General features: G+C 36.9%; 1 protein-coding gene across 1 annotated transcript; it reads right to left on the reverse strand.

The window, feature by feature from the left end:
• Positions 1-500: 500 nt before the first annotated feature.
• Positions 501-14385, reverse strand: LOC139136093 (organic cation transporter protein-like). The gene is made up of 10 exons (XM_070703875.1): positions 13837-14385; positions 12650-12753; positions 10551-10705; positions 4774-4942; positions 4199-4355; positions 3510-3598; positions 2478-2695; positions 1717-1831; positions 1044-1253; positions 501-831 (listed from the first exon to the last, which is right to left on the reverse strand). The coding sequence occupies exons 1-10, from the start codon at positions 14257-14259 to the stop codon at positions 807-809; spliced, it is 1665 nt and encodes a 554-aa protein (XP_070559976.1). The 5' UTR covers positions 14260-14385; the 3' UTR covers positions 501-806.
• Positions 14386-23978: the final 9593 nt, after the last annotated feature.

Below are 23978 nucleotides of genomic sequence, written 5' to 3' on the forward strand. Positions count from 1 at the left end.
GTCGGCCGATTTATATACAGGTAAGATAAAATGACGTAGTGGTTGGGAAATAATGTCAAATTTCAGGGTCATCAATTTCTATTGTTGGGAAGTCTTTATAGAGTGCCGGAGACTGTAAAACAACTTTCCATTCCCTGCAAGGATTCTCCCCACTCCGCACCAAAACATCTCATGACTTCCCTCTTCTTTCTGCAAAAGTTCTCACCGTGATTTCCTTGCCTCATACTATTCCTCTGCCCGTCGGCAATCACATTCTCAGTTTACCGAATCAGTAAACTGAAATTTCCGGGCCCGCAAATAGCAGTGCGGAGATAAATTAAACACAGCGCGGAGAATTGTCGTTTTCGTCCACAGTACAAATAAGCAAATACGAGGGTTCCATCCCCCACCCCGAAAACTCACCAGCGTACACGCGTGCTCCGGCCGTATTGCGCAAAAATTGCTAGCCTGCCCGTCCCTAGGCCCAGTGCTGATAAAAAATATTACTCACGGGCTTATAGGTACAAGAAGCTTTATTGAATGTCCCTGATCTGAAGACTCTATCTCTTGAAAGGTGAACCTCATCACATGACAAAAATCTGTGAGAGATCATTGACTATGACCAATACAGGACATAGTCTAAAACAGCATAATATGTGGAAAACTAAGAAAATGTGAAAGACGATTTTGTAATTGACATCCGTTTTTAACCGCTTTTTTTAAAATTCGCGAATTTAGTTTTGATTTTAATCTTCGGCAATATTTGATTCTGTAGACCCAGCGTCGTAGCCATAACTGTATATTACAGTAATCCCTTGGACCAAGCCTTACACTGCGTCGCTGTGTGCCTTCCTGCAGAGAGATTTATAGTGAAAGAATGTTTGTCTTGAAATCACTAATAATATATAAAAAAAACGAAGATAAAAAACTGAAAACATTAGATATAGTACACTATGCGAACATGTATGAAGTCTATTATTTGTTGTCATTCAACCATAATTCCAGACCCGAGAAAAGTAAGAGATAAAGAAATTGAAAATAACTTTGACAAAAAAATGCCTCACCTCCCGATGTCCTCGCCTTCCTCGATGGTCTGTATCAGCTTCTTGCCCCTTGTTTCTGGCAGCAACAGTACAAGGAATCCAGCAATGGTTATAATGGAAGCGAATATCACCTCAGGTAGTGGGTCCCATAATTTGCGTGCAAGCAGTACTTGCGGTGACAAAACAGCGCCGCACATGGCAACCATACTGCCAAAACTAACTCCCACCGTCCTGTCAAATGAGACCAAATGTTATCATTAACTTTCCACAACAATATATAAGGACGATTCCATGTCAAAACTACTTTGTTGACTGCGATACAAACTCAACGAACTCCTCACAATAAAACAGTTAGCGAGACTGCACTCTTTCTGTCCCACTTTATCCATGTAGTACATTTTACCGCATGTTGTGTTAAAAGTATTAATTCGTTGCACTTCAAATAGTTAGTACGATCACCCTTTTTCAAAGATAACAATTCGATGATCTTCAGAGTCTTCATAAACCTGATAACACTGGAACCAAAGATTTTCATTTCCACATGTGTTTTGCTTCCGTCGTTTTGTGCTTTGCCTCCCTGCACCATGTTGCAGTACACAACAAAATCCCGCGGAATTTTCAAGGCTTACTCGAATACAGGCAGAATAATGATACTCCATTCACATAGACGTTTCTATACCGCATAGCAACCAACCTTACTTCCGTTGGGTACAACTCAGCTACGTATATGTATGCAAGGGAATAAATCGCTGTGATTGTACATTTACCAACCATATTCAGTACGGTATTGACCCACAGGATGTCGCCACCTACATGTGAACCATAAAGATGATATATACATCAGATTTAAAATCCATGGACAATACGAGTTTTTAGCTCCTTTAAGTTCGTAAAATTACATTTTTCAGTTTGGTCATACGGATTTTAAGCCACAGTTGGGCAATGAGATCAACGGCTGATTGATTTTAATGTTGAGATTTGGAGATAAACTCAGAACGCTTACACAACATGCGAAAGGATTACTCAGCCCATATTAGCGACCGAGTAATCCTTTTGCATGTTGTATGGCCCCAATTATAAGTTTATGTTTTCTGTCAAGCAAAAATTGCATCTGCATTATTTAAATTTGGTTCCGCAGCAGGAGAACGATGAAAACTGGCATAAGCGAATTGTTCGTTTTGGTAAAATTCATTGGGAACTGGCTATAAGTCAGGTATAATACTGGTGACTGACGTATGAAAAATAATCTGAGAATTTGTTGGGGAGTCTGTCATACAGTAGATCATAAATGAAAATTCCTGACTGGAATGAAATTGTTCAAAGATGTTCAATATATTTAGTCTTTTCTACTCAGCGTTTGGTACAAGACCATTTCATGCATCATGCGCCTTTAGGCTCATCAGCTAACACACATTCTTCGTTCAAAATAACACAGATAAACAAATTGATACTTACATTTTGGTACAACTATTATACAAATAAATACCATTCCACTCAACAGACTTGTTCCACAAAATGAAAATCTACGACCCAGTCTGGTGTCTATCAACAACATTATGACGATAGTGGCTGGGATTTCAACAGCGCCAGCTACGACAACGTTGAGATAGTCGTTTCCAGCAAGTGACGTCGCACTCAGGACAAGACCGTAGTATGTCAGAGACGAGCTAAACCTGACAAAAATAAAAGTGATCATGATGGGAGTATTACAAACTTGCGCACGGTCATATGATTAACGTTGAGCTCAAGTCTTGTTGATGGTATCTTGTCCACACAACCAAACTGATGAATTAATTAACTAAAACAAGTTACACAAGCGGCAAATATTCTGTGTAGCATCGCATTTAGAAACTTTCGAGAGCATTTATTCTCTAGTATGAAACTTATGCAGTGATCAGTTTACATTCATGCAAAATGAAAGTGGTTATAAGTAGGTTGAGTTTTGTTAATCATTTTTAAATGTCTCGTTGATATCAGAGTTTAGTACTGATTCGACTTAGTGAAAGGGAGGCGGTCGTCGGAACTGTGCATGCTCAAAGGTTGCCAGGGACCCCGACGACCGATGTAAATACTGTATTTAGGGTACGTTTGCGATTGATGAAAGTTGAAACGTGTTTGTTCACAATAATATTGAATTTAAATGTTGCAGTTATGTTGACGTGATGCATCTAGATATCATGCATGAAATATATTGTTTATAAGTCTAACACGCGCAGTTCCGACGACCGCCTCCCTTTAAGTATGCCTGAATGCAAATGCGCATATACTTCATAGGATATCCAGATTTTTTTGCTCTGTTATAGCTGCCGAAAGTTTGTGACGAGATTTTTGTTAATAAATGCAAATTTTGAAAATATTTCACTGAGCGGGAAAATCTGTGAATCTTAAAAACACAAAATAATCCCAGAGACAAAGTATTTTTGCCAGGTATATAACTTTCAAGTAGAAAGTTAATCACGAGTTGTAAAAGGAGACGTTAAAACATACCACAAGAAAGAACTGATTATGGTTTTCTTTCGGATATTTGGATATCTAAACAAATCAAAGGTTCCGGACGTGGACTTCTGTTTTGTTGTCTGTGTTTTTAGAAGAAAACGTGAGGTCACAAACATTGGATTTTTTGAATCGATCATCATCGCCTTAATGACGTCACAAAGATTCCAGTTCATTGTACATTAATGTTTTTTGTTCGGGTTCGCACATATATCTATGATTCAGTGCCGCTGAGAAATTGACTGATGCTACATTTTGATCTCTCTTTTGTAGTTAGTGTATATAAGGAAAAAGAATTCAGCTCTTCATGTTAACATATTGTACACTGGTCATAAAATAAAGTAACAACGTACGCGAAATTACAAGTATCATAATGAGGGTTATTTAGACTTAGCTGTGGATCCATAGCTGTGGCGTTTTCGGACGGGATTTCTGCTTTTTTAAGGGCTGGTTTTTACTTTTAAGTTTTTAAACCCGCAAGTCAAAACCAATCCGTAAAAGGCAAAAATCCCGTCCGAAAACACCACAGCTATGGACTCACAGCTAATTTAGACTACCTGAAACACAGTGCATTTTCGAGCGTCGCCAAAACAAACTGTACGTTCAATAATGCACTTGATCTATCTTTGTTTCTAGTCGGGTACGAAATAAAATTATAGTTTTTGAAAAGTAGATTTACCAACCGTTTTTTTGACGTAATCATTTGCTTTGCCATTCAAAGCAGTGAACATATCGTCAGATACGGTCATCCCATTCACACGGGCCATTCTGCGCATGACTGTCTCCGCTTGGCGTGTTTTGCCAACAGCGAGGAGCCATCTCGCCGACTCGGATAAAAACCTTGGAAAAAAGCGACATCATGAATCTTGAAACAATAAAACTGGCAACGTTTCCTCTTATATCCTAAAGATAGGTCATTTATGGATTTCCTAGATCCATTATAACAGTATAGTTATCTTTGCTTTGACATTCATTGACGTTTCGTTGTTTTATAACACATCAACTCATTGACGTTTAATTGTTTTATTATACGTCAACTCATTGTTCTTTCGATGTCATCACACGAGACAAACCAGCAACGAATATTATCATGAATAATCATAATATGTATAATTAATGCACTGGCCTTATTTGCATTCTGATTAAAAATTTGTTCGAATGCTCAACCAAAATACACAATATTCCCCAGCAAAATTAAGTGCATTTTCGTCGTGGCTGTCTGTAGCTGATGTGTGAGGTGAAACTTTTAATAGCTTACCAAGGATATAAGAAGAAGAGTGCCGACGGCAGAATCATGGCCAGCATGAGGTGTCGCCAGTGCCTGAAGAAGTATGCAAAAACGACCAACGCCATGTACCCAAGTGCAAATGATACAAAAAATATTCCGCTTACGAACCCTCGTTTAGAAGGACCAACCATTTCCGTCACTGTCAAGAGAGAGTGTGATCATGCGTCAGAAAGACGGAGTTGTCCTTTTTCAATCTGCTGACAGTATTCCAAGAAAAAGTTCAGGATGTTTTGTGCTGATCGGTGATGTTGAATGTTTCCGTTCGGTATGGTTAGTGCAATTCGGTGTCAGATACTGTATTATTGAGTATTCGTTGTAAACATTCGCAGACATAAAACAAAAAAGTGTAAGACAAAATAACAACACATTGGTTTCTTTGCTGATTCCTTCATCCTCGAAGGACGAGTGACGTGACAGCCATTGAAACGAAATTTTCACCTGCAGTTACATCTTTACAACATGCCCAATTTAGCTGGTCGATACCCTTACAATATTTTCCATCATCGACTATGTATTTTTTTAGTTTTCGATAACATATTTCATAATTGTAGATAGATAATGTTGCATTCAATTTTGCCACAACTTGAACGGCACGGTAAGTCTCAACTCTAATTTTTTGGATTACGTCTTTCAGCTTTTTTTGCATGTTTAGCAAGTCATCAATTCATCTCTGTTTGCCTACTTTAAAGTCACTGACGGGTACACAACCTTGGTACACAAACTATCTAACATATAGTCCGGGGTCAATTGTCATTCCGTGTGTTTTTAGTGAAGATTTTTGCCAACCTAGCTCACCGATTTACTTAATGGCCAAGTTTTTCAAAAAAATTGTTGGCATTTTTTCTGACAACTCTGAAGGTCATTTCAAGGTCATTTCCTTAAAATCGACAAAAAATCGTTTTTTCTTAGCCATGAACAGACTTTATGGCCAGTTTTGCAACCATATTACCTTTGGAAACATGCATTTTGATGTGAATTATTCCTTACAATCATTAATATTGAGTTTTTTGAAAAAAAACCAATTATTGTATTAAATATATATAGAACTACTTTACCAAAGGTCAATTGAAGGTCAGTATGAAATTTCTTTCTAATTTTCGTAGAAATGCCTTCCATATCTTAAAATATCACAATGATTATCTTGTATACAATTTCAGATTTATAAAACTTATACAGCATTCTCAGGAAGTCAGATGTCTAACATTTCCTGTCAAAGGTCAATGACTTTTAATGTCATAATCTCTAAATATGAAGAAAGTTTTGTTATAAAAGTAATACGATCACACAGCAACTTCAAAACTTTGATAACTCTGCATGAGTGACTTTCAAAAAAACAGAAAATTTCATGCTTAAGTTGTTAATCATATCAAAATCATCAACAAAAGTGTCACTTATAGGCAGTGTGTGAAACCCACGCAATATCTCCACTGGCCAAGCGGGCCAGCAACTTTAAAATATCACTGGCCCTGAGGAAAATCAACCGGTCCGATCCTCAGGTCAAATCCAAATATAATGTAGATATTTTACCCGCTCTCAGGGGGCCTAGAACATTTGATTAAAAAAAAAGACACCACTTCAACATCCTAACATCAAACTGTTTTGTGCCTTTTAATTCATTTAAAGGAAAGCAAATGAAGATGACTATCAAAGCCAAGTTTGAGAAACTGATGTCAGTGCCAAAAACATATGAAATCAGGGAAAGGTTAAACACAAACACATAAATGTTTGTATTTATTAAAACAGCCTTTCACAACAAATATTTCTAACATTGAGAAAACGAGCACAAGCGTTGGCTTGAAGTTGAAATATGTCCCAACACGTAAAAGCTAAGCGTCCAGAACTCCGATCAGGGATGTATAAGTTTTGGCACCACAAACACAGGATCACACGCAAATCGAGTCACCACAACAGTTGACCCTTTCAAAAATGATTCTGGTTTCTCCTCTTTGAGGAAAGATGACTATCACCAAATCCAAGAAAGGGAATAGTACAAAAAATTGGGGCAAACGATTAAGAGAAAAAATACTGAAGTGTCGAAACCAACGTTAAAAGACGAATCACAAAAATACAATCTTCACAGGCGACCAAGGCAAACGACCATCAAGGTAAAATCACAATGAAGGTGCGATTTTGCGCAATGTTTAAATATCTGACATTTACTTTCTAGTTCCGAAGTTTGGCCTTGTGTCTCGGGCACGTCTGGTCTATGTAAAATTGCCGATATTTATCGGCGATTTCGAAACTCTAATATCGATTCTGGTCGATTCTTGACTTTTAAATCGCGGGTAAATATCCAATATGTATGAATTTTACCACCGTACAGATCTTGACAGGCCTGACTTCCTAAATTCGACTCTTATGTCGATACTCGACGATACCATACTTGTCAGATTGCGGGTAAATATTAGATGTATATCGGGGATTTCACTATTACAGATCTGCCCCCGCTGTCTGGCCAAGCCTGATTTCCGTAGTCCGACTTCAACTTAAATTACACGAGCCTAGACTTGTCGAAAACTGTAGGTAAATATCCTATATTGGAGATTTAACCAACTCACATATCTCACCAAACAATTCTAATTTCGATACTGTGTTGTCTAGTAGCTGTAAATGTCCGATGTCATATAAGAGTGCAATGTGGCGGTGTCCTGGAAATCCATTTTACCTCGACATACGCTAAACAATAACTCTTTTATGACCACAAGGAGATCACGAACCGAACACATCCTTAGCAAATGGGGAGCATATTGAATAGTGCCACTTCTCTAGCGAGAAAAGGTGAGGTAAGGTCTTTCGCCGAGGTGCAGTACCGATCAGTCTGTTCAGTTTTTATTTGCTAATTTCACGTTTTTCAAATCTCTTGAAAGAATAAATTTCGTATCTTTGAATAATTTTGTCAGGTATTTAGCTTAGCAAAACGTTTGGGTAAACTTCTTTCCATATAGTGAAAGTTACTGGCCCGCGTCTTTAGGAACAGCAGGACATCTTTCAGGAGTTACTGGTCCAGCATGAAAATAGCTGGTCTCGGGCCATCGGGTTAGCGTGAATTTCGCACGCTGCTTATAGGTGAACAGTTCGGACAATATTTTCATCAGCCTCACAGTGACACATTTCCGTACAGTGATGTCATTGCATTCGTCTTGCAAGAGCAGATATTTGTTTTGTATATATATTTTTTTAAAAGAATATCTGATCAAATGCACAACAGCTTCAGGGAAAGGAGGAAGCATGCTTACTATGGGTATGAATGTGTTTTCCTGTGTTTTCCTCCAGCTTCCATTGTTAGTTTGCTAGAGGTGGCAAGTCGGGTTAGGCAATGATATCATTTTCCATATCATTGTTTGATAATGGGCTATGAGAATTGCTTTGATAAGACTGCCTTTAGTTGGTGTACTTCTTGAAAATGATATTGCTTTTCCTCAAAATTTTGGCAGCTTTGAATAGTACTCTTACATTTTCCTCTGGGTCGTCCACGAGCTACACCTATTAATACAGAGCTATCACCTTGCTCTAACGCTTTTTTCATAGCGCAATTTTGCTAAATTGAGAAGACCTTTGTGGCAAGTATTTGCATAGCATTCCCTATATGCCAGCAAGCACCACAATCTCGAAGGGAAGAGGAATCATCATCCTTGAGTCTTGAACATATTCTTGGAAAGACATCATCACAAACTTCACCTCTCTGGTGAACAAACTCCAGCACTGTGTCATATTCAGAGGGATATGTGACAAGCTCACCACTTGCTTCCTGACATATCAGGCATAACGTCCTCTTTTCGGAGGAACGAATGCTTTTTTACTGAAAGTTTTGACGAAGTTATTTGCATGCAATGTCAGTTATGTGAAATATGTATGTATATTTATGTATATATAAATATGTATATGTAGCCTATGATTAGCAACAAGTCTCTAATCCCTGCTATTGTAAGGAAAAAATACAAATCGTTTTATATGACTTTGAGAGAAATGCGAGGAAAGGGATGATTTACTCTCACTACAAGCAGAGAGTACACACTGCTAGCTGCACAGCAATCCTGTCTACACTAGTGAAAGTTTGCACAGAGGTCTGGAATTTACAACCTACCAGAGTTGGTAATACTGCGGATGGCTTACGCCGAGATGCAGGGAATTTATGATGTAGTTGTCAAGCACAGTGCATGTCAAAAACCGATCTGTGTCATTATTTAACACAGTGCATAGAAAAAGATGTACAACTGCAATACACGCAAATTCTTGTAATTGCATATAAATTCATATAAAATGGTAAAAAAACAAAAACAATAAGGTTTTTAAAATCTTTTATGAGCTGTTAACTTCCCTTCCACCACTGAGGGTATTATAAAGTAATTTGGTCAATGAGTATAGCCATTTTGTACGCACTACAATGCTTAATCAATGGAATTTGTGGAGTAATGAATGACCTTGAATTTGACCTTGACAAAGTGCAAAGAAAAATGCCAACAATGTTTTTTGGACTCTCCAGATATTAAGGAACAAAATGATATATGTTGACAAGAGTCTTCACGAAATGCACACGGAAGCCAAAATAATGACAAGTGACCCCGGACTAATAGGCAGATACAAGAAAAAACCTGTCACTGCAATGCCTCAAAGACTGATGAACTTGTTGTCAGAGTCTGTACACTTTCTGACATGCAGATTAGAGTTATGAATAAAAGCTGCATATCCCTAATATGACGTAACTTTCCAGCTAGAACACACTGATGGGTGTCTGAAAACCAATAATATCTTGGCGAAAACGTCTTAAATATATCTCTCTATACCAATGCTGGCATAAATATTTAATGAGCCACGAATTTTCACATTCATCAGACAGCATATAAGCGTTTCGTGAAATCTACATAAAGTGTACTCGCACCAGTATATTGAACATGAAGTGAAAGCATCTTACCATTAAGACTGAGATCGATGGGTACCATTTAGAATGCACCTCGAGGACAGAAAGTCGGACACTCAAATTTTTACCATTCTTTTCTGATCTACCGCTTGTGGGGAGGTTCATTTCAAGCTCTTGGCGTCAGAAAAATTTCCAAAGTCTTAGTTTTTCGAAAATGGAAAATTAATTTTTTTCCCGTGGATTTAACACAGGGATGGCGGCCATTTGAATTTCAAATACATGTATAGGTAAATTTTGGGTCATTTGCTTCTCTTGTAACAAACTTTGCACGGTGTCCCCTGATTTTTTATGCTTCTTTAGTTAGAATATGTTTTCCATTATTTCTGTTTCTTTTTATGCTTGATTTGATAAGAGTATGGTTGAAAGTTTGAGCAAAAGTTTTACTCTTTCGCTTTCAAAAGGCATACTACTACCTTAAGGTGGTATGCACCTCGAAAGCGAAAGCTTGAAAATTTGCTCAAAATTTCCTTAAGGAATCTTTCGACCATTCATTATCAAAATCAAGAATAAAAGTTGGGAGTCACCGTGCAAATTTTGGTACTAGAGAAACAAATAACTCAAGATTTACCGGTGTTTAAAATTCAAAGTTGTCGCCATCCCTGTGTTAACTCTGTGAAGAAAAATACAATTTTCGAATTTCACAAAAACCAAGCAGTTAAAAAGTTGTCTCACACCAAGTGCTTTAAAATGAGCCCCCACAAGTGATATATCAGAAAATAATTGTGAAAGTTTGAGAGTCCAAATATCTGTCCCCGAGGCGTGTTCTTCTTTAAACTTAATAGAAGTATATAGCCGTATATCTCATCAGGTAAAAATTCATAATACTCACGTAGGATAAAGGCTGTAAGATGCATCCCATGATGTGCCATCGCTGCAGTATACCGAAATATTATGAAGACTGCAAAGAACGGTACTGTGGCCTCTAATATAGCACTGATCAAAAGTTGAGCTACGCATATCGTGAACGTTTTCATGCGACCAATTCTGAAATGGTGACAATTATCAACTTTTCAGTCATAGTCATTTCATTGATCACAGTATGAAAATTATTTACGAATTATCTTTGTAATCCTACATAGTCAAAACTAAATTTAGTCAAATCTGTGTATAGAGATCACGAATAATGAACGAGGACAAAGTTCTGGTGACCTTCTACACAAAGTGTGACTTTGTTTAGAGGATGGCCTTCTATATAAGGCATATAAAAATGAACCTTTCAAAGGGTGAGTGTTGATATCAATGATGAACTTGGGAAAAGACATCATTGATGATCAAATATAAAATCATAAAATTATTCGTGAAGATTGTAAAACACCCATAAAGTTTCTGAAACTACATTGATTCAGGAGATAAAAATTGATCGACAAAAATAAACTCATCATTTTTCTTTCTTTCCTTCTGATTATTTTGACATAGGTCATCCAGAGTCATGGATGCTGACCATTGTACACATGTATTGTAGCGAACTGGAGCAATTGAATTTTGTCAATGACCATGGAAGCAAGATGGCTGTTCTGGAGAGGGCCTTAGATATGTGAAATGTTACCGGACTACTGGAGTGCCCGCTATGAAGAGATAACTGGTCTGTAAGGGCGACCTCTACGGCAGGTTTGACTGTAATTCATGTGAATGTCTTGATTCCTTTGTTTCAGTCACTTTGTTTTGCCGGATCGGCGATAATCAGACGATGTAAATGTCAGTCATATAGAGCAAAATCGGATAACTCCCGAATGCATTTTTCTTGCCCTTCCTGTGGGCGTTTTAATAACAGTTACTTATTCGCATATACAGAAAAAAACGTCTAGAGTGAATGTCCCTGTGTTTGTGTTTACCTGTCACACAAACATAATTAAACCGCTTTTCAATACTGTTGCTTTATTTATTTAATCACAGTCCTATGGCCTTCGTGGGATCCACTTACTATACATCTTACGAATTTTAACACGTTATGTTATCATGAAAGCCAGTGCACCACAAAGCGTATTGTAGCTGGTATTATGTTAAGCAATACTTTATTTCTCCTCAGTGAGAAATATTTTTCATAAACACTTTGAACGGTCTTATTCATGAGTGGAAATATATTTACCAGTCAGCTTTTAGATACAAAATTTGGTTAATTATAGTGGAAGCTGACACATTATATCCAAGTCACAAATGTCACCCTTTATAAAATGACGCCACCTAGAGTTCCCTCAGGCACTAGCATTTTTTGTGCTGACAATGCACATGAGGAAACTCTTCTCCATCTCCTTTTTCACTGTAACAATGTCAGCAGATTCCGGAAAATTTTTAGTGATACATATGGAAGAGGGCTGGGTTTCCAGACTTCGCTGAATCCTGAGACTGTTTTGCTTGGAAATTCAGTTTCCGAAGATTGTTAATTTCCTACTTCTAGTTGCAAAGAGGTATATTTATATTAAGAGATGTTTTAAAAAGGAGCTTAACTTTGCAAACTTTATGAACTATGTCCAGAATGTGCAGAAGACAGAATTCTTCATTGCCAGCAAGAAAAAACAAACAAGCAAAACACACAGAGAAACGGGGAAAATATTTACAACTAACTGGTCCATAACAATGACTTATTATTTTAACTCGTACATTGATCATATTGTAATGTCACTTTTTGATACTTCTGACAGTAATGAGTAATGCGACTGTTTTTTCTCTTATGTGACTCTTTTAAATAATCTTATAAATATAAAAAAAACCGTTATGTTGAATAATGCGAGTTGCGTCTATATGTAAAATACTGGTATTAAATCACTTGCACTCTCTTTTCATAAATTCGAAATGCGTAATATATTTAATGTTGTCTTGCTTATCCATCCATTCGCTCTATATGTATGTACGGGTGGGTAGTCCCATAGTGTATCGCATAGATTTCATTACCCTATGTAGTATATGTTCAAATTTATTCCGTCAATTTACCTGTCTGATAGCGGTCCAAAGATGATATTACCAGTCAAGCTGCCAGCTAGGTGAACTGATGTTGCCAGAGCGTTGAGATAGGATCTGTCACAGACCAGGTCAAACTGACAGAAAAGACAAACATGTATTGGGGTACATCTCTGTTTCGTAACATGATCTGCTCAAAGGGAGGGGATTTTTGGAACTGCGACTGTAAGACTTTCTTGCTCCGCAATGATGTATTTTATGAACGATATCCAGATGCATCGCGTCAGTATAGCTACAACATTTTAATTTTACGATGTACGTTATGGCAGGCATGTTTTAAATCGCCAAAATGCAATGGATAAAGTTTTGGTCGTATGAGTCCCATTACGCATTTCCGACGACCTGTGGGTAACAGATGTTGAGACAACATCGGGCCGAACATCGGTTTTGGGTAAATTACTCTGAAACACTAGATGTGAAGTTAAATGTACTCATGTGAAATGTCGCTCTTTATCCACGTGATATTTCCTGTGATTGGTTTGTGCAATCATAGACCCTCGAGGGTCTATGATTGCACTGTACTGTTTGTTATGTCCCATTTTCATTGTTGGTACAACACCCATGACCAAATGCGTCTGGGTACCAGATTTCACTTCAATCTAATCTGCCGGTCTGTGTTTAAACGCACAAGTAACAGAAAGACAGAAACAAACAAGCACTCTTAAACATGGACTGACGTCAATATAACATCAATATGACACCAGCGCACTTGGCTTATGATGGGAGGCTAGGCTGGCTGGGTAGTCATCGTACGACGCACTTTGACCACTGTATGTATTGTACCAGGGCCCCTCTATCACCAATGGATGTGTCTTACATAACCACACCACAATAGAGGTGAAGACAAACCATGTCGATAAGAAGGAGCAGAATTCAAAAAAATTAAAAATTATTTTTAAATGGCCGTTTAGAAACAGCCGTTTAGAAATTATAACAAGCGAGGTTTTTATATCTGATATGTTCTTATAAGGTATTTGTGACATACAGGTGTATTGGAATATTGAAAGGGAGTGAAATCCACTTTGCAACTGCTCTCCTCGGCCGCTTTGAAAATTTCCACTCCCGTCTGCAAGCATGTCCTGTCATCATCAAGGAAATCTCTGTACCCCGGGCCCCTGCTACATCAACAAAATTTGGTTACAAAAACACAATATACCCACCTCCTGAATTACAGTTGACTTGTACTGAGATGTGTCGTACTCCCAGCCATGGTCACAATGTTTTGTCATCGTTGAGTTATTGGAAGATTCATTGAAAGCTTGAAGAGCAGTGTTTTCATATCTTAAGCAGTTGCTAAATTTCCAACTTGCCTGACAACCATCGTTCAATGTTTCCTTAGGTATTGTAAGGTCTCTGACTGTGTTCACACAATTGCTGCTGATATTCAAAGATTCACAGGTCTCCAGCCAAAGCTCGGAGTCCGGCACTTTGCACCAGTGGTCTGTGTCAGCCTGGATGAAGACCGTTGAGATGAGATTCATTGCAACCACGATGTTCGCCAAGCAAAATAGAATACAACTCCGTTTCTGGAAGACGCCGAACTCACCGACCGCGTTCTTCAAGACATCGTCGAAAGCTGTCATGTTGACTTCAGCCTGAAAAGAAAACCTGCCTGCTTGTATTTGTATCGATCAGATACCCCGATTCGTAAAGTAGTAAATGGTATAACTGTGTGTGACGCTGAGATAAGGCTGATAGTGGCTTCTCTGAACAAACATCCCACGAGAAATGAACAGAGTATGCCTCAAGATATCAAACACTCGTGTCTTGATAAACTGACGTTGTTATCACGATGATGCAATTTGCTATGTCACCATTGTGTTGGGGTTGATTATCGTCACCTCTACAAACGTCGATAAACAAAATTATAAGGCTGTCTGACAGATGTTACCAAATAAAAGAATGATGGTGAATGACAAAAATGGCCTAAAATGTTATATAGACTAATTTTCACATCATGTGAGCACATGTGAATAAAGTCACCCATAAAAGGGTAAGTAAATGTGATCGCCACCATAAGAGTGGTAATAGGGAGTATGATACCGATGCGTTTACAAGAAAAGTCATGTAAATCGTGGTGGGTCCTAAAACAGACTTACACAAACTTCGACCTCATTTGAACAGTTTATTGGAGTCATATTGGGGCTTCCTTTTAAATTTTCGGAAGTACGATCTCAGACAGGCATTTTGACCAAAATAAAGGGGGAAAATCATCAAAATTAATTAAATATTGTAATTATTGTTATGCCTGGACTTAGTTTTCAAAGGCTACAAATCAAATGTTGTTTATTGAGGCTAGCCGATGTAAAGATAGCAACTAATGTCCTAACAAACTAAGTTTTGAGCTCTTCAACTTTGCAATGAAATCTGTGCAATCTTGTCAGCATTCATTAAAAATTCTGTTCACAGATACATGGATGGACAGACAAGAATTTATACGAACATAACGTAACCAGGTTATACCTGTCAACACCAACAATGAATCGGTCAAAGATCATATTTCACAGTATACATATCACCGAAGATAAATAAAAATGGTACAACGCAAACAACAAACATTGTACAACTGAATGTATGATAGGAAGCAATGTTTGAAACCATTGTCCTTTGCTATCCGTGCGGTTATCAGTCGTTAGAGCATGTAGAAGGCGGGAGTAGAAGCGGTGGCGCCGTTACTCCAAGAAGTATCTGTTGATTTGTCACAAAATTTCACACGCAAAGTTTTATGAATTATTTACAGATCTCGAAAACACAGACTGTAATTTCATTACAATGGGACTATTGATAATTTTTTCATATCTAAGCGCCCATTCAAGTTATCCGCTTGTGTAATTGCGTCATTATATCTGTAATCGATCTTGACCCAGCTGAGTGACATGTCATTACTTTGCAGGGCATTGTTTAAGAGACGAGTATGTATTTTGCAAATAAATACAGAATGCTACCCTTCCGTTCAACATTACAGTTTATTCCTTTGACATTTTGTCAACATAAACTACCTGCTCAAAATCAGAGACCGTTACCCAAACCTATAAGACATTGATAGTATTCAGTTCGACCAAAATAACTAATGTGTCATAAATATATAATGAAGTACACCACATCACATCACACCATACAAAATTACCCTCCTCACTGATTTTCACCAATATAATGGTCATCGTAACAAGAAGATATTGAACAACTCGATGGGAACATCACACTTACTTTGTAATGTAAAAATGTTTGCATCTCGTGTACAAAAAATCTCATTGCCATTGTCGTCAGATAAAGTTTTGTTTGCTGAGTGGCTCACACACACATTTCATTGAACTTGATAGGTCACTGCACACGTTCAGATCAAGATAATTCTGGGAAGGTACGGACAGTCTTGAAAACAGAAAAATAGTATTTCAAGCACACTACTTCGAAACATTAGTAACTGTACTACTTGAGTTAGTCCGTAAAATTCTGTATAATTCTTCAGGCATAAATTATGAAGATGGAATAAACATACTTGGTTGATTTAATTTCTTTTGCCTACTTTGGCTTTGCATCGGGCCTCTTAAGAAACAAGTGTTTCTACATAACAGTAGAAAACACGACAGTCAATGAGCAAATGATGATATTTCAGTAATTGACATATCCTCTGTGTTTTAGTCGCAAAATACTATATCTCACAATGTTAATAAGCTGGTAACTGGCCATGGCATGCTTGTTGTTTAACGTTGTGTGAATGAAATTGTTTGACCAAGAATATGAAAGGCCAGGAAAAAAAGAGCGAAAATTTGACATAGGATATTTCTTCAGACAATGTTTATCTTTGTAAAAAAATCACCGAAAAAATCCCTGTATCTGTGGTTATAAGAAAGTTTTGTACGACTCAAAAGATGCTTTTTAAATTTTACAAAGACCCAGGATTGGAAAGTTTATTTTGAAATTTTCAAAGTCCATGAGTCCACTTCTAGTTTACATATTTTCCATTAAAGTTTGTTAAATAACCATTAAAGTTGCAATGTGCTCGTTCTGTCAGTGAGTCTCAGAGCACAATTTCTCTACAACCACCAGTTTAATTGCTTTCAAACTTGGGTACTCTTGTTCATGAAGATGAATTCAAACTCTACGTTAGATGGCAGTCGACCTCAGATACGAACTTTGCAGCTTTTTATCAAACTATCCACACACAAATTTCTTTGGATTAACAATTTGACCGACAACCTTTAAAGGGAAATAGTCGTCGATACTGCGCCTGTCCGAGGTTGTTGAAACAATGTATTTCGTGCACGATATCTAGTAGACTCTCTCACAGCCCCTTCGTTCGCTACGCAGTTATGCACCCTCAACGGTCTTTCTAACCAGCGACGCTCACTGAGCCAGCAGTGGTATCTTCGCCGGCTCGCTGAGCTGAGCTTTGCTCAGCTCAACTGCTGAGGGCGGTATTATGGTCTGAGGTGAAGCCAGCGAGGGGCTGTGCATGCTGTGAGATATCTAGGTGCACCTCATTATCATGGCTGCTACATTTAAATTATACGATATAGCTAAATTATGACAGATTTTCCTCAATCACCATCGTACCTTGGATACAGTATTTACATTGGTCATATGGGACCCATACGACCTTTGATAACAGATCTGACGATTGTGTCCCTTAAAAGTTGGCTTGGAGGGCTATGAAAAATGGTTTGCTTGTCTGTGTCGAAGCTCCGCCTGTTTTTCAACGTCTCCCCCGTGTTTGTACGGCAATTCATTGTGCAAATACTTTGAACATACGTATAATCAGATAACTTTACGTGGAAAGTTGCCTTTTTTTCAAATTAAGAGTCTTGAGCTGTACACGCCATCGAAGGGCAGGTGAAACGTTAGACTTTGTTCAAGTATGTGATTTGTGAATGTTTGAGTTGGGTGAGTGCGATGATTTGTGTTCTGTTTTAATGGGGAAAACAGATAAGATCATGTCGACATATGCATTTATTATTCCCGACAAATTTATCATTGTATTTTTGTCGGCAACAAGTCTTGTCTTACATATGATATTTCATCGTCACATTATATATAATATTGGTCTCATTAGAGTATTACGTCCTCATCAATGGTTAAGCAAATAACGTCCCTTCCCAGCCCATAATTAAATCCATAGCATATTTTATTTTAAAATGACTAGCTTGACGGTGTTAAATACCTATCGTACAGGTTAAAATTACTGACATTATGTTAAATGCCTATTATGTAGCGAGAAATTGCTATTTTGACATTTGAGTAATATCACAATTACTAGTCGATGAGGGGGACTTTCCCTTTATTCTTTAGGATTACTCGTTTGGCTTAGCTTACTGGTAGGTAATCAGGATCTTCATTAAAAGTATCGTAATGAGTGCCTGTCTACAATATTGTACTCACATGTATTACAAGATAGAGACAAGCTAACACACGTTATCGCCCATGGTGCAACTTCTCCTTTGTCAGAATCTATGTCAATATACAGAGCGAGTGGACGTCAGACGGCGATGCTCTGAGAGAATGATATTTCGTAAGAATAGCTTGAAGACGTTGCTTCGATCATACGACAGATGTGAATAAAGATAAAATGATTAATCCAATCATTTACATCAATATATAAAGTGATTATCAAAACTGTATAATTCACATATCACAATTAGTGATTTTATCTTCATTAAGTTTATACATCTCAAAATTACTAATAATGGAGTATACATCTTTAGATATTCAGACCCAAACACCTAGTGTCGACAATGACCATCAAGACACGCATTTGGTGTTGTGAAGACCACAACAATTTAGTCATCTGGTTGTTGTTGTTGTTTTTGTTGTTGTTTACTGATAAAATTTGAGAACATTTGTTCGTTGCTGCGGCTGTTGTTGCACGTTTTTCAATTGTATTGATATCGTGGCAACTACATGTAGCAGAACACCATAGTCATTGTTATCCATAGTTGTAAGTATCTGGAGAGTATCGAGAACAGGGGTTGAACGTTTATCCATAGTTGTAAGTGTCTGGAGAGTATCGAGAACAGGGGTTGAATGTAACTCTCCTTGTAACGTTCGGCTGTGTACTCGATAGTAGAAACAGCCATTAAATAGATAGAAGTTGTAAATTGTTAATATACTATACTTGCAGTATTTTTATTCCGCAAAATATGAAATCACATTTCGTCATTCCTTTCTCTATACCTATGATGTGGTACAAAGTACAAGCCTTGCCAACACAATTTACTGCATAAAATATATCACGTTATTGTTGACATGATTTCATCTAGTTGCTGCTGTTGTTTTGTTGCAAGTTGTTCAATCTTTAATCTAGTTGTCAATAACTTTTCTAGTTGTCAACAATAACATTGACTAATTGGACATACCGTAGACACAGACTGTGTTGACAGCTGGACACGGGCTAATTCTACAAGATTTTAGGAGCGCTGGCTTTAGAAGGTGTCTTACAAGTTTTTAAGAGGACAGAAATACAGAAAATGTATCACAAGCAATGTGGCTTTAACTTTTGAATAGGAATTAAACTTTCGATTATATTGATATCGTGGCAACGAGAGTTGAATGTAACGCCATTATCAGGCAGTTTCCGTCACAGCGATTGATATTTATCGCAAGAGGGCGCACTTTAATTCTGATTTAAATGAATGATAGAGATAGTGATGGGAAATGCCATATTTGTGGCCAAGAAGAAACACTGGAACACATCTTATTTGAGTGTAAATATGTTAAAGAAATCTGGCAGAAATGTATTTCTTTCTTTGTCAGAAACCACAACTTTGATAATAACATCAATATCAAAAGATTAGCAATTGCAGGAATCGAAAATGATGATAATGCAACATCTGACATTATTTACTGTATTACTTCCTTTGTAAAATATACAGTTTGGAATATTCGAAATTCGGTTACTCTTGATGGGATTAAAGTTTCCCTTCAATCCTATGTCATGCAATTGAAATGTTATCTCTCCTCATGGATGAATACATTGTATTTCATTTATAAGATGATGAACAAAACTGAGGATTTTATCACAAAGTTTTTCAAGCCTTGTAAGACTGGAAGGAGAAGAATGCATCCTGAATGCATTCATATGATGATCTTTGTTATCAAACAGCTAATTATTTGTTTTTTCAGACAAGACGCATTGTAATTTTAATGCATTCACTGTTATGTAGATTTGTTTTATTTGTGACTATGTTGAAATAAATTTATCTTTTTCAAAAAAAAAAATGATAGAGATAGAGAGGTGCTAACCCTTCGTTTATTTACTCATGACCAAAACCAACTTTTTCCACTTGTGCTTTTTAGATTCCGTAAACTCTATACAGGCATTAGCTTATCCGTTTATACTTCTTATAGTGACACGCTTTTTAAAGGGCCAGTAAAATAACATGATGATTTTTTCATTATTTTTTATTTTTATGTCAATTGCTAATTTTTATTCTACGCCGTAAAGAATGTTCAAACACGCACTATTTAGCTTGTCAACATAACGTCTGTGTGTGTAAAATTCACTGTTATTGTTCACAGTTGAATTCTAATCCGGACCAGAATTCACTTGTCAACAATAATAACGCAGCTTAAACATGTACATGCTGAGTTGACAGGCTAAATACTGTGTATATCAATATGCTTCGAGGAGCAAAACAAGAAATCATGGTTGATTTTTAAAACAAAAATATTGAAAAAAGCATCAAGAGTTAGCATTACTGGTCGTGATGCTATTATTCTTGCGAGCATTTCGCTCGGACCCTAACGTCGTATCAGAGTCTTTATACAAGTAACAAAAGGACAGCAACATGACTGAAACAACAAAAAGTGTTGTTTATATACGCTTGTATCACAAAGATCGTAGTGATCTGGTTATCGCTGGTTATGTTTACTATGTTGTATTCGTCGGTAAAAATTACAGAACACCAATAGTTCTGAAAGATCACAATCCATAGTTATTATGATAAAGTAACCACGGTAAACCACAACACACATACACACAAACACACTGACACATACAATAATATCTATATCATTATCTGCTGAGTGTTAATATTAGTTTTGCTCTAACAGCCCCTTACGTTAGAATTTCATCATCATTATGCATAAATAAATATTTGTCCGATGATATGACGAGACATTTTTGAAATCGATCTTATATGGATCGTGAAAATGATACTTTTGCTAATTACGATTTTCTGAAAGAAGCCATCAAAATTATGAGCCAAAAGTCAAGGCCGCAAACTGTGGTAATAAGAGAGGTATACTATTGAAGACAACATCTCTATAAATTGCCGTCGGCGTTAAGCAAATAAGGTGTAGACAAAGGTTCAAAGTAGAATTAAGAAACTTCTTAATGAACATATAACAATTTATTTTTTTTCTTGAGTTGTTTATGTATCTAATGTATTTTATTTCCTCTTTATCTCCGATATGTGTTTTTGTCTTACTTGAGCCCTTTATGGCATCATCGTTTGCAGTTATTAGCTGACGAGTAGTGGGCCATGGACTCGATTAGTCCTTATGGACTATTTCTATGGTCCAAACCAGATAAAGTCATATTTTCACAGTGACTGTAATATTTTTCTTGTAATTGTACCTTTATCTGGTTAAATAAACAGCATGTTGAGCATGTATTTACTTCAGAAGCTTCAAAATGAATCTCACAATAAGTGGATTAAAAAAGTACGATAAAATCTGAGCTTACTAATATCTGCCCTCAGCTGGATGCACAATCCACCTCAAAGGTAGCTGGCTTTCAGTATGACCGGAAGTATAAATTTTCCTGTTGAAAACATCAATATCACAATTAAGGTAGCATGCGCCTCCAAGATAGATATTCGGACTCTCAAACTTTTACAACTCTGTGTTGGTTTACAACTGCACTTGTTGGGAGTTATTTTGAAGTTCTCGTAGTAAAGTTTTTTTTAAAATCGGGAACTTTATTTCCCGATAGGGATGGCGGCCATTTTGAATGTCAAACATCGGTTAATACTGGGTAATTTGTTTCTCTAGTACCAAAATTTGGACTGCAACTCCGATTTTCATTCTTCATTTTAAAAGACAATGGTTGAAAGTTTCCTTGAAGAAAATTTGAGCAAAAGTTCAATCATTCATTTTCGAGGCGCGAAGTATCTTAAACAGAAAAAAACCGATGTTGTTTTTATACATTATGAAACTGAAAATAGCCACCTTAACTAGTGCGTCATAAATGAGGGAAATGGGTATGACGACATTTTTTTCCGTCACTGTGAGAGCAAATTCATTCTTTTCCGTTTGCAGAAGCCATTTTTTCTGGGTAACATATTTCTGCTGATATGTCGATAGTTCCCCTCAATTGAAGTACTGATGGTGTCAATGCACTATGTTTTTCAGAGTCTGCAATTGCAACGAAAACACTGTGTGCAATGAATTAAAGTCGGGCACTTGTATCAGAAGGCTGCGTTCACAAATAACGATTGGGGGGGGGGGCTGGAGGAATTGCGATTGAAATCTTTTTTTTTTCAGATCCCCCTCAATGCCCTAAAATAAAACTCAAAATCCCCCCTGTATATGATCAAAATTTTTCAAGTCCCCCCTCAAAGCCCGTGTATCAGTAAAGTATGTGCGCGCGCGCAAAAAATAAACACGTATCGCGCCGTTCCATTCACAAATGTTCAACACTACCTGTTATCAGCAGTTTGTAAAGTCATATTCCTATGGCAAGTTCTTAAATTCATTCATTTTTAAATGCATCAGTGAACTTTTTGGATTTATCAGTCTTAGCCAACTTGAGTTAATCCAACTCTTGCCAGGGCACACAAAATAACAATCATGAGAGAGTGGGCAAATCGTGAATTTTGGCTAATTGTCATATTGTAAAAAACTGAGCACAGTGACCTACCAAAAATTTGTTTCACAGTACTAGACATATGAATTAGATTCAACTCAAAATTGACAATTCTGGAAGGTTAAAATATTCCATCAAATAAATGCTTTCATCTCTAAACTTTTGGATGTAATAATCGCAAATTTGGTTAAACAATAAATAATTCCACTCAGTCACTTATTTTTTCATTTAGTCTTTACTGTTCAAATTTTTTTTTTGTATTTAAGTTGTTTTATTGGTAACATTTTCTTTAGTAACAGTAACTTAAATTAAAGTGAAGTACAGTGCTTAGTTATCTACAATTTTGTGTAAAATTGAAATCCATTTGCTGCAATGTCTCTCTAATTTGTCTTTTTCCAGAGCTATTACTGTTCAAAGTTTTGCTTTTGTATTATTTTATGATGAGAGTGAGAAAACCAAGCATGATGACACTATCTTTATTCTTTAATATCTTGATTATTCTCATTTGCCAGAATTCGAAAATCCCGATAACTTTTAAAGTCTCCTGGTCTTCCATGTGCTGCTGTCTGGCCTGATCTTGTGTACAAGTGTGTTTCAGTGTCATGAGTGTCATTTGACCCAAACTGTTCTTCCTCTACCATGTACATCAGAGTCAGAGCTATCTCTATCACTGCTCAGGTATATATACAGTAACAGTCACACTGCTGTAGCAGGGCGTGTTACAACCGATAATGTAGTAACGAACCGATAACGTATCAAACCCGATAACGTAGTAAAATTTTACCGATAATGTAGGATGTTTTCCTAACCGATAACGTATATCAAATTTACCGATAACGTATCAATGAACCAATAACGGATTAAATCAACTGATAACGTAGAAAAGTCAACCAATACCGCATCAAAACAACTAATAACGAATCAATTAACTGATAATATCCGATTAAGCGATTCATGGAGCGCGATAGATCGATCAATTTATAGATAGATCGATATCTATCGATTTATAGATAGATATATAGATAGATAGATAGATAGATAGATAGATAGATAGATAGATCAATGTATCCATAGATAAATCGATCACTCAATCGATAGATCGATCGATCTACCTATCGATGTTTGATAGATGGTCGATCGATCGATCGACCAATCGATCGACAGGAAAATTGATGGGCAGATCGGTCGACAGAATGAAGGACCTATCGATTTGATAGAAAGGTAGATTAATTAATCGATCGATCGATCATCGATCGATAAATTGGTTAAAAGATAGCTAGATAGATAGTCAGATCTATAGATCGATTTGTTATCACATTGTCCCGTACTCAAGTTTCTTTTCTTCTATTTATTTTTTCCTTTAGTGTAAATTGTTACATATCAATCGTGGTTCGACTGTTTTCATGGTAGGTCGAACGACTTAGTTGATTTAAATGTTGTTAAACTACTGGAATAGGTTTTTGGAAGTTGCTTCTAGTCTTGCTATAGTAGCTATACAGT

This window comes from Ptychodera flava, chromosome 7 (assembly GCF_041260155.1).
Source record: "Ptychodera flava strain L36383 chromosome 7, AS_Pfla_20210202, whole genome shotgun sequence".
Taxonomy (NCBI): Eukaryota; Metazoa; Hemichordata; class Enteropneusta; family Ptychoderidae; genus Ptychodera; species Ptychodera flava.

Coding starts and splice junctions, on each gene's coding strand:
- LOC139136093 (XM_070703875.1), bottom strand. CDS start 14,259: ATGACAGCTTTCGACGATGTCTTGAAGAACGCGGTCGGTGAGTTCGGC. Junction 4,943..10,550: donor TCTTACAGCCTTTATCCTAC/GTGAGTATTATG, acceptor CTCTCTTGACAG/TGACGGAAATGGTTGGTCCT. Junction 832..1,043: donor GAAGGCGAGGACATCGGGAG/GTGAGGCATTTT, acceptor ATCTCTCTGCAG/GAAGGCACACAGCGACGCAG.